This window comes from Strix aluco, chromosome 13 (genome assembly GCF_031877795.1).
Source record: "Strix aluco isolate bStrAlu1 chromosome 13, bStrAlu1.hap1, whole genome shotgun sequence".
Lineage (NCBI taxonomy): Eukaryota > Metazoa > Chordata > Aves > Strigiformes > Strigidae > Strix > Strix aluco.
This window is the reverse complement of record NC_133943.1, coordinates 6909388-6920106: the sequence shown is the minus strand read 5'-3', so window position 1 is coordinate 6920106 and position 10719 is coordinate 6909388. Positions and strand designations below refer to the sequence as shown.

The 10719-nt window shown below is 62.9% G+C and overlaps 2 protein-coding genes across 3 annotated transcripts; both read right to left on the bottom strand.

Annotated features, from left to right (window-relative positions):
- Positions 1–307: 307 nt before the first annotated feature.
- Positions 308–3366, bottom strand: GPX3 (glutathione peroxidase 3). 2 transcript variants are annotated; one of them, XM_074839037.1, is made up of 5 exons: positions 3089–3366; positions 1799–1952; positions 1463–1580; positions 1213–1312; positions 308–1115 (listed from the first exon to the last, which is right to left on the bottom strand). In XM_074839037.1, the coding sequence occupies exons 1-5, from the start codon at positions 3173–3175 to the stop codon at positions 876–878; spliced, it is 699 nt and encodes a 232-aa protein (XP_074695138.1). In that variant the 5' UTR covers positions 3176–3366; the 3' UTR covers positions 308–875. The 2 variants fall into 2 exon arrangements, with proteins under 2 accessions (XP_074695138.1, XP_074695139.1); XM_074839038.1 differs by lacking the exon at positions 3089–3366 and adding an exon at positions 2037–2207.
- A 5250-nt stretch (positions 3367–8616) lies between these two features.
- SMIM3 (small integral membrane protein 3) lies at positions 8617–10496 on the bottom strand. The gene is made up of 2 exons (XM_074838133.1): positions 10372–10496; positions 8617–9658 (listed from the first exon to the last, which is right to left on the bottom strand). The coding sequence occupies exon 2, from the start codon at positions 9655–9657 to the stop codon at positions 9478–9480; it is 180 nt and encodes a 59-aa protein (XP_074694234.1). The 5' UTR covers position 9658; positions 10372–10496; the 3' UTR covers positions 8617–9477.
- Positions 10497–10719: the final 223 nt, after the last annotated feature.

The following is a 10719-nucleotide window of genomic DNA, read 5'->3' as shown; positions in this document are numbered from 1 at the left end:
GGAGGGGGAAAAAAATACAACACCCACCCTATTTCTGTAAGCGTGGCTGTCACGTGCATGACAGCCAGAGCCACAGCACCCTGGCATGTGACTCACAGGGGGCTGGGCCCTGCTTCCCCCTCCCAGCCCCTTTTGCCCTGCTGTGCTCTGCACCCACCACCTGCCCATCCTCTCCCCAAAGGCTGGGCTGTGATGATAAACCCCTGTTTGCAGTTGCCCTGAAAAAAAAAAAAAGTTTTTCCAGGCTGGCTGCTCTGCCCCCCACTCTTTTCCCCCCGCCCATCCCTGCCCAAGAAGTGGGGCTGTGTGTTTGCAGAGCCTTTATTTGGTATTTCTATGGTGGGGAGCGAGGGGCTGGCTGCCCCTGGCCAGGAGAGGAGCACGTCTCTGGGCCAGGACTACGGGCAGCTTGAATGCACTGAAGAGCTGCTCCGTGCCCGGCAGGATCAGGCCAGGCCCACCCCACACCGGGGGCTTTCGGGCCGAGCCTTCATGGAGACATGGTCGTCTGCTCCGGGGGCAGCCAGCCCCTGCGTCCTCCCGCTGCCTGGCAAGGCGGGATGGAGGAGCAGGGGGGCAAGCTGGGGGCCAGGAGGAGATGTCAGCACTGGGGGTGGAGGTGGGACACAGGATTACTGGGAAACGTCCCCCTCCCATTGCTGAGGTCTCTGCCACAGGGTTGCCCAGCCCAGTATCCCGGCTGGGGGGTGCCAGAGATGGGAGCAATGGAGGGGGCAGCGTGGGGGTTTGGTGTTTGCCTCCTGCTGCTGGGGAGCATCCTGGGGTGGGGATGGGACAGCGAGCAGCCCTGCAGCAACCAGGGGGGGAGGCCGGCAGGAGGGAGAAGCCACCCCTCAGGCTGGTGGCCCCAGCCTCTACTGGTCCTGGTCCTCCTGCTGCTGCTGCTGCTGCTGCTGCTGCTGCTGCCTCATGTAGGCGATGATGTCGTTCTTCACGACGGCGATGTTGGCGCGGTGGTACCAGCGCATGACGGGCACGCCGTCGGGGCCCACCAGAAACTTCTCGAAGTTCCACTTGATGTCGTGGTTCCGCAGAGGCTCCCAGAAGAGGTTCTTGGGGTTCCCAAACTCCTCCGCCACCGGGGGACAGGCATTCTGCAACAAGGGGGCCAGGGCATCACTGCCGTGCCCCCCGCCCTGAAAAAATAAGCTGGGTGCTGCCACCTCATCCCCACCTTGCCATGGCACCCACCTTCAGGAAGGTGTAGACCTTCTGCTCCTTGGCCCCATTCACGTCCCCTTTCTGGAAGAGCTGGAAGTTGGGGACGAAGCCACCCCCGGGCCGGACATACCTGCAAGGGATGAGCAGGTTGTCATGCAACGTGCAGCTCAATGCTGCACAGGGGTAGTGGGGGAACCCCAAGTCCCCCGTGCTTTTGGGGGCCACAGCCCCAGGTTGGGAGGGGGGTCAGGTGCCCTGCAGCCCCTGCCACAGTACTCACTTCAGCGCGGGGAGGATCTCTGAGTTCTGGCCGGGTTCCTGTTTCCCAAATTGGTTGGAGGGGAAGCCCAGGACAACGAGCCCGTAGGGCCCCAGCTCATTTTGTAGTGCATTCAGTTCTGCAAGCAAGCAGAGCCAGGGATGGGTCAGCAGGGGCCTGGCCTTACCCCCACATCTGCACCGACAGCCTCGGAGCATCCCCTGGGGAGCAGGCATTACCCCTTCCCCCAGCACCCCGGGGCAGGACAGACCATGGGTGCACGCCTGGGTGACATCGCCTGCTCCTTGGCTGCCTGCCCTGTCCCTCCGGGGTGCCTGTGTCCCATGGGACCCTTACCAAGGTACTGCAGGGTGAGGCCTCAGTACGTGGCCACGTTGACGAAGAGCACCATCTTCCCCGCGTAGTTCCTGAAGGGGACATACTCGTCCCCGTCGATGGTCAGGGCCCCGTAGTCGTAGATGGTGCCTTGCACCGAGCCGTAGCATTTCACCTGTGGGGCGAGGAGCATCCCATGAGATCAAGCTGGGGGCTTCCAACCACCCCACTCACCCGCCCCACAGCCACCCACGCCCACCGGAGCCGTGGGTCCAGCCCTGGTGCTGGCTGAGGTGGCAGCTGCCGGCGTTGTGTCTCCTTCCCCGAATGCCGCTGGCAGCAGCCAGGCTCCGGCGTGCCAAGATCGCCGTGGTGGGATGGGCTGGCTTCTGCATGCACATGCGTGTACACACATGTGGACGCCTGGCCAAGGGGGCTGGCTGCAGCTGGAGGGATGTTTACCCAGCCAGGGTCAGGCAGGAAGGCGAGAGGCTGGAAAACAGCCTGAGCTGGTGTGTCAGCACAGGGGGAGACCAGCCCCAGCCTCCCTGGGGCCGTGGGTTGGCAGGACCCCACCACCCCTGCACACACCCCTCCCGGGGTGCCCAGGAGCAGCACCGGCTGCTGTGCTGTGGCCAAGCCGGGCCCAAGCAAGAGAAGGATCAAGGCTGGGTCAGACCCGTGCAGGGAAGGGCCGGGGTGGAGCAGCCTCTGCTTGCGGTGCTGCAGGGGTTAACCCAGGGGACCATATCTCCTGTTCCCATCAGGGGACCCAGGCTCACCCAGTTGCCACCGAGGGGCTATTCTGGGAGCTGGCAGGAGATAAAGCCACAGGGGCTCTGCCCGAGGAGCTCAGCCTCCATGGGGCTGGATCCTGGTGGCAGGGCTCTGCTTCACTGGCCGGGGGTCCAGGGGTGACAGTCACCTCTGCCCACTGCCTGCCGGGCTGTGGGGAACACAGCAGCCCCCGCACCCTCCAAACATGGGTGCACCCCCCTGGACACTGTGCAGGGAACAACAGCCCCGTGCTCTGCCCCTATGGGGGTCACTGGAGGCGGGGACAAGGCTCTGTCCCCCTCTGTCCCCAACCCCAGGACAGCAATTCCCCCTTTGCAAGAATTAGCTCAGAAAAATCCCCCCCGTGATCCAGGCACCGGGACCAGGGGGGTGTCACAGGGCCACCGTGCCCCACTCCTGCCACTGGGAGCTCTGCAGCAAGCCTTGGGGACAGGCGGGTCCCCAGGGTGCCACACACCCCCTCCCCACTCCCCGCAGCCCCCGTGGGGGTCTCCCCCCCCCGTCTCCTCTTACCTTCTCCCTCTCCTGGCTCTGCCCCGGCTGGACGAGCCCAGCCAAGAAAAGGGGCAAAATCCAGGCGTTTCGGGACCAGCCCCCCATGGCCGGGGCGGACGTGGGGTGCAGGTACCCCTCCTCACACCCCCGGGGGAGAGCGGTGGGGGGGAGGACACACCTCTCCCTGTCGCCTTCTGCCACCTCCGAGCCCGACAGCCGAGAAATAGCTGCTGGGCTGAGCCGGGGGGGAGCCAATCGCCGGGAGGAAGGACGGGCCGAGGGCTGCGTTAACCGTGTGGGCCCTGGGACGGACACCACGCCGGCGGGGACAGGGGGGGCAGTGAGGGGAGGAGGGGGGTGACAGTGCCATGCTGGCACCTCGGCGTGGCAGGGACGTGGGACACCCGCGAAGACACGGGGCAGCCGCATGTGCCGGGGTTTATGCAACGTGTTCTATGAACTGAGCACCTGGGGATTAAACCCACACGGTGGGAGAGGTGCCAGGCAATGTTCCCTCCCTGCGCAGGGCACCCAGATGAGGTGACATCCCCCCCACACCCCGAATGGGGTGCTGGGACCCGAGGAGCAGGGACCAAACCTGCAGCATCCCTGGGGAGGCTGAGCTGGGGTCCGGTGTCCCCCCCTCCCACGGCTGTGCTGCTCACAGGTGGGGAAGGGTTGGTGAAGCTTCGGTCCTTTGCAGCCCAGAAAATTAGGGTGATCCTAGAAGCACCCCTGGAGTAGGATCCCTCCCAGGGTGGGGGGCTGTGCTGGGGCTGGGGGGGCCGTAGCCCCATGGTGACCCCGCTGTGGCCAAGGGCAGGGCACTGCTGTCCCTTAGCCCTTGGTGGCCCCAGGGGCAGGAGTTTCCAGGGCTCTGTTTGCATACCCGGGGAATGCAAACATTTACCCTGGGCTGGCTCCAAGGGAAATATCCGTGGTGAGGTGTAAATTCCCTGAAATGCTGCAAAAAAATTAGTTGATAGGAGAATTAACTGTCTGGAGGAGAGCTGGGGGGAGGCTGTGGTTTGGGTGCGGGACAGAGGGCAGGACGGGGTGGCAGCGGGTGAGCCCCTGGGGGACCATGGGTGCCAGGACTAGGTTTGGCTTTACTAGAAAGCAGGGCCAGGCCTGCCAGGGCGCTGTCACCGAGCCGGCTGCTGGGGACGCTGCCAGGGAAGGGGAGTGGGGCCGTGGGCTTGGGGGAGGCTGGGAGCGATCTCCCATCCCGTGTCCTTCTCTGGCAGGAACACCATGTCCTGAGAAAGGCTGATGATGTTTTCAGGCTCCGAGTACAGCCTCAGCTGACATGGGAGGGCTGGGGATCGGGCACATCCCCCAGGCACCCGGGGAACCCACAGAACGGCGGAGTTGCAGGTCCCTCCATCACGGGCAGTGTTTCCCAAAGCTTTAAACCTGCATTGCTACTGGAGAAGTGGCTTAGCCCTGCCCTGGCGTGGGTCTCCGGGTGGTATGGGGTGCTCCCCAAGGTCCAGGCAAACCCCCGAGATGTTCAGCTGCTGCCTGGGGATTGCCCTGAGCCCAACACAACACGTCAACGGCTGGGCTGGCCGCAGGGATGCTTCAGTTCCCTCTCTCAGATGTGGCCATGGGTGGCATGAGGTGGCTCCTTGCCAAAACCGGGGAGCCTGTGGGAGCCAAAACCAGGGGCTCGACCCTCCCCACCCACTTCCCAGACTCTGGAGAGATTTAGGGCTACAGGGCCATGGGGCTGCAGCTCCTGGCTGACACGCTGCCTGCACCTCGCTGCATCTTGCATCTGACAGGGACTGGTGTGTGGCCGGCACGGTGCCACGCTCCTCAGCACGGTGCCATGCTCCCCAGCGAGCTCACGGTGCTGACCCCGGCCAGGGCTTGAGCCACCTCCCAGGACAGAGCCTGGGAGCTGCTTGGGGCTGTGCTCCCTCCACCCGTAGTTCCCACCATGGAAACAGCCACCCCCTTGTAATTATATCCCCTAATTCCCTGCATGGGGCTCTGGTGGCTTTCCCGTGGTTAACAGGGACTTGGGGCCAGGAGGAGCAGTGCGGCAAGTGGAATGGTGGCACAGTGTAGTTGTGTCCCTTCCACGTGTCCCTGACCCCCACCACACGCAGCAAAAGGCTGAGCCACTTCTGAATTGTGTTTTTGTAAAACCAAAATAAAAATAAGGGAACCCTTTCTCCAAGACCCCTCTCCTTGGGTCCTGGTGCCAAATTGGCCTTGGTGGAGTTGGGGAACGAGGGAAAATTTAACAAGACACGGTCAATGGACCCCACCTCTGCCACTGAGCTTCCATGGGACCCTGGGCATGTCACCCAGTGTCCCCGCTATGCCGTGCCATGCCAGAGGCAGCACGGGAGACCCGAGGGTGCCGGGGGCTCCAGCAAGACTGTCCGAGGGCAGTGTGCTGCTCCACCCGGATGGATCAGGGTCCCCCACCCCAAACGGCAGGCACACTGGGCGGGCTGACCCTCGTACGAGCCTCCCTCTTCAGTTGTTTTTCCACCAGAGCCGGGCTGGAGCCAGCCCCCGCCTGCTGCAGATGTTTGGCAGGAGTCCGGGGACGGGAGGTCAGGCGCTTCCAGCCCCCTGGCCGCCATGCTGCCGCTGCCACCAACCTCCCCAGCTGTCCCCAAACCACAGGCCGGGGGTTGCAGAGACCTCACGCCAGGCTGCAGGGCCATGGTGAGCACAGGGAACATGAAACCAGCGGTGGGAACCATGTACTGGTGGTACATACAAGCCCAGAGCTGAGTGAGGAGCTTCTTCCATGCAGAGTGACAGGCACAGTGCCAGCAGCATGCCAGGGATGGCAGGGAGGGGCTCAGGCAGCGGCAGGCAGCATCACCCCAGCTGGCAGCAGCGCTGCTTTCCTTCTGGCAGCCTGGCATGGCATCAATCCCGGGGCAACCTCTGAACTTTTGTTCTAGGTGTGCAACAGGAGGCGAAAGCAAAACAAGCTTTGTCGGGCGAGAGGCCCCAGCTCTTCCAGCGCCAGGTTTCCCTCACACTGCCACCTCCGCAGCTCGCCCAGCGCTCCCCACCCTGCCCCAGCCCCCATGTGCTCCCACAGGTGCTGCCTGGGGTTGGCGGCAGCCTCCCTGCTGGGCACGGTGCCCAGCGCCCTTTGGAGCGTGGATCCCCCCTCCCCAAATGCCCCTGCACCCCCCTGGCTACGGCTGCAGGTGCTGCCCCCTCCAGCATCCCCATCCCTTCCTCTCCCAGAAAAAGATTTGCTCCCTGCAGAAATGCCCCTGGCCCAATGCCCCCCACCCAAAGGGGACAGGGGCACACTGTGACCCCCTGCTGCTGAGCAGGGGAGGGGAGATGGGTGCCCACTGAGTGCTGCTGCTCTCCCCTCCAACATGAGAAGTCCCCCCTGAGTGCTCCTGCAATTATTTGCTCCTCCCTGAGGCTGGGGAAGGATGAGCCCACCAGCCATAATGTTTGCAATGTGCTCCCAGAACCCCCACTGCATCCTGGAGTGCAGAGGGCGGTTTGGGACCCCACAAATCTCCGTTTGGGGCCATGGGGCTTGTGTTTGGGTCCTATATCAGCAGTTGCTTCAGGCAACACTTCCCTCACAGCACCCAAGATGTTCAGGGTCGGCTCCTGCTGCGCAGTTGCCACTGGGGCTCCCCACAACCTTCCTGACGAACCACAGGGTCCCCGATGTCCCATCCAGCAGGGATAAGGCAGCCGAGCCGGGTGTTCACATCCGTGGCATGGCCCTCACCGCTGCCCAGAGGTGAGGTGAGAGCCAGCACCCTGCATCACCTTCTCCCCGCTGGGGCAGCCAGCATCGGCCTCCCCCAGCAGCAGCCCCCAGGGGCCGGCGCCCGGTTCCCACCACGCTCCAGCACCCGCCAGTGCTGGCAGGGAAGCATCCTGGAGGATGCTGAATCACCCCAGCACCCACATCACGCCTGCCCGCCGCAGCGTCACCACTGCAGGACCCGCTCCCCAACGGGCAGGAGAAGGCATTTTTCCTCGGCAAAACACCACGCAAAATGCTGTCTCTGAGCTCCAGCACTGTTCAGGCACCAAAGTCAGGGCCGCGGGGGGATTTGCTTATCTTGCTTAGTCCTGGAGGACAAATTTCCAACTCGACAGTGCACGTCAGTCTAAATCGTACACCCAGTTTCCATGCTTTAAAAATGTCCCAGCTTCTCCCTGCTCTCTCCCCCAACTGCCGTTTTGCTCCATGCAGTTTGTTGCTGTGATGAGCAAGCTCGTCTTTCCAAGGCTTTGCAATACCTTTCCTGGAAATGTTTGCCATGGGCTTGAAACTTCCCAGAAAACTCCTACAGTGAAAGGAAACCTCTTGCCCCCCCGGTTGCTCATGACAAGGGGCATGGGGAGGTGGAAACAGCCACCGGGCATGGCTGCAGGCACAGGGGGGGATTGCATGCTTTTCCTCGGGTGTTTTGCTCCAAACCAGGCTTCCTTCTCAAACCACTCCAATATTTGTGGTTTCTTCCCTATTCCTCTTACAGCGAAGCGGCTCAGCTCCGGTTCCTGGTGCCAGATGCCACTGGCTGTCCCCACACGCGATGGTGTCCCCGGGGAAGGGACGCTGGGGTGGAGCACGGCGGGGGGAGGCAGAGCTGGGGCTGCTCCCACCCAGCACAGCCCTAATTTCCTCCAGCTGCCGCCACAGTGCCGTGCCAGGGAGGGAGGGAGAGAGGGGGAACAACAGGACAATAACTCTGGTTATTTGCCTCAAATTCCGCAACTTGAGAGGGGAAGAGAGAGACAACAGCTCGAAACAGAAATTTGTTTCTGGGCCAAGCAAGGAATACATGTCTGCTTCCTCCCCAGCACAACCGCAGCCCACGGCTCCAGCGCAGGCAGTTTTGTTCTCCAGGGGCTGCATCCCCGTGCTGGGCTCCCTCCCCAGGACGGGAGGCATTCGCCCAAGGTCCTGCTTCCCTGGGAATCGTCTGCCCCTCCAGCCCAACGCCAAAAGCAAACCTAATGCCGGCTGTCATGGAACAAGCTGTACAGGGGTTGGACGCAGGATTTCCAACACCAGCAGAGAATTTAAACAATTCCCACCAGCATCACCATAGTGTTTCCCCACATCCCAGACATATTCATCGCATTATTCATGACACTTATCACCGTGAGTCACCTGGACGCTGTTTCAGCCCCAGGATTCCTGCTGCACACCAGAGCCCGGAACAAGAGGCTGGCAGGGAGGGAGCGATTCTGGTCACCCGAGCAGGAGAAAATCAGCTGTCACTGCTGTCAGAAAGTCCCTGTGGATCCTTCCCGCTCACTGTCTGACGGTTGCTGCCACTATCGCAGCCAGATTCGGGTTTGCACCCCAGGAGCTGGGGCCGGGCTGGCAGTGTGCCTCCCACGGGGCTGCGGCCAGCAGGCTCAAAGTCTGGGCAAGAACCCCGGGGGCCTCGAGCCAAGGTGGTGGCAGGAGGTCAGCACGGGGAGGGTTTCTGGAGAGGCTGCAAAGCATCTTGGATCCTACACATGGGCACCCGGACCCATCCGCAGTGTGGACAGAGCAGCACGACTCGCTCACATGTAGAATAAAGTCCATTTATTTCATAGGAAGGGGCAATGTAGGAGCTCACATGGTCCCCTGCCACCGCCTGGGCATGAGCCCCTCTGCTCCTCCTGCTTTGCCTACCAAGGCAAGGGGCATACAGACCCCCCCAACAGGGCCAGCAATGTGGGCCCTCACCATCGGCAGGAGCAGCGAGCGCAGCCGGCGTGTGGGCAGGCAGGCTGGCAGGAGCTGGCAGGAGCTGCCCACACTCGTCTGCCCCACAAGACCCAGAGGAACCAAACATCCCATAGTGTTTTCGTACAATTTCAGCAGGTATCTGACAGAGGAGAAACTGATGCCAGCTGCACATCTGCTGTGCAGTCAGGACAGGCTCTGTCACCGATGCTTTTAGCCGAGTCTCCGAATGCCCAACCAGAAGCCACATCCATCTTGCTCTGACCCTTCTTTCCCAACCACCCCAACAGCTGGGACTCCAAAGAAGAAATAACTTTGCCAGGCATTTCCACTTGTTGCTGCCTGTCTGGGATGAGACAGGGTCACCAGTGAAGGCAAGACCAGCCTGCCTGCCTCATGGGAACGAGTCGTTTCTAGCCGAACATATCTGCAAAGTCACACATCTCCCTGCTGGTGCCCAGGCCACCATCTCCCTGACGGTCCCCATGAGCGCGGTGGGTAAATAGGAGGCAACAGGTTCACCCAGTGAGAGCCAGGTTCAGGGGCAGGCGGCTGGGTACTGGCCCACCCCAGCTCCTGCCCATCTCTCCCCAGCTCTCGGGGTGCCCCATTGGGCTCTGCGGGGTCCCCAGTACAGGGTCCCACAGCTGTGGCCCCCTGCCCAGCGAGCTGGCTGTCCCTCGTTGCCTCCACCTCCACCTCACACGATGCCATTGCGTGTGGGGTGAGTCCGTACCCGGTAGATGATGACGGCGGTGGCCGGGCAGAGCACCAGGGCTGTCATGATGAGGATGGTGGCCAGGATGATCAAGACGATGACCCAGATGTCCAGGATGTGCTTGGGGAGGGCGGCAGGACCTGCGGGGTCAGGGAGGTGCATCCTGCAAGGGAGAAGCAGAGGGGTGATGGGGCAGTTCCTTCCATCCCTCCCATAGCCAGAAACCCCCCCATTACTCTGAGCACCCCGCTGCTCTCCCCAGGGAGACCCCTGCGGCCACGTCCAGCCTTGGCCTTGGGCTCCTCTGAGAGCAAAGAGCTTTGGTAAAGGCTCCTTCGAGAAGCCCCAGGATTTATAGAGTGCTTTGATGCAGCTGGATAAAAGCCCAGGGAAAAACTTCCCTGTTAATTGCTACCGTTGTTAAAGGAGCTGATAAAGCAAAGCCACAACCGGGCGTCCTGCTGGTCACTCACCAGCGGGTCATCGGATGGAGAAACGATGGGACCGGGGCAGCCTGAGCCCCCCTCGCCTCGGGGGAGCCTCGCACCTCCTGTCCCCCCTCCGCGGTGCCTCCTGCTGAGTCACGGTGTTAATGACTTAATTAGCAGCAGGGCACAGACCTGGGCACCTCTCCTCACTGCCTTTCCTCCCACCACCCTTCCACGGGTCCCAACCGCCCTCCACCGGGCCGGGGGGGCCGGGCAGCTGAATGAAACAACCGAGAGCACCGGGGTGAGCACCCCCCCCGCCCGCCCCAGGCTCCAGCAGCCCGGGGAGAGGGGGGACGAGCCCCCGTTGCGGGGGAGAGGCGGCAGCAGCTGCCTGCCTTGCTTGCCCTGCCAGCCCTGCCTGCCCTGCCTGCCCGCGCCCCCCTACCTGCGGCGCTGCCCGGCTCCAGCTCCGGCGAGAAGCGGCGGCAGCGCAGGATCCCCGCCGGGGGAGGGAGCCTTCGCCCGGCCCCGCCCGCGGGGGGCGGCAGGGGAGGGGGGACGGGAGGGAGAGAAGGGGAAGGGAGGACGGGGGAGGAGAGGAGAGGAGAGGAGAGGAGAGGAGAGGAGAGGAGAGGAGAGGAGAGGAGAGGAGAGGAGAGGAGAGGAGAGGAGAGGAGAGGAGAGGAGAGGAGAGGAGAGGAGAGGGCAGGGCAGGGCAGGGCAGGCCATTTTTTCTGCACCGGGCTAAAGCAAGAGCACACTCCTGCTCATCCCCCCCACCCCCCGCCCCAGG

Excerpts from the sequence above, each read along its gene's own strand:
- SMIM3 (XM_074838133.1), bottom strand. The coding sequence starts at position 9,657 with ATGCACCTCCCTGACCCCGCAGGTCCTGCCGCCCTCCCCAAGCACATC.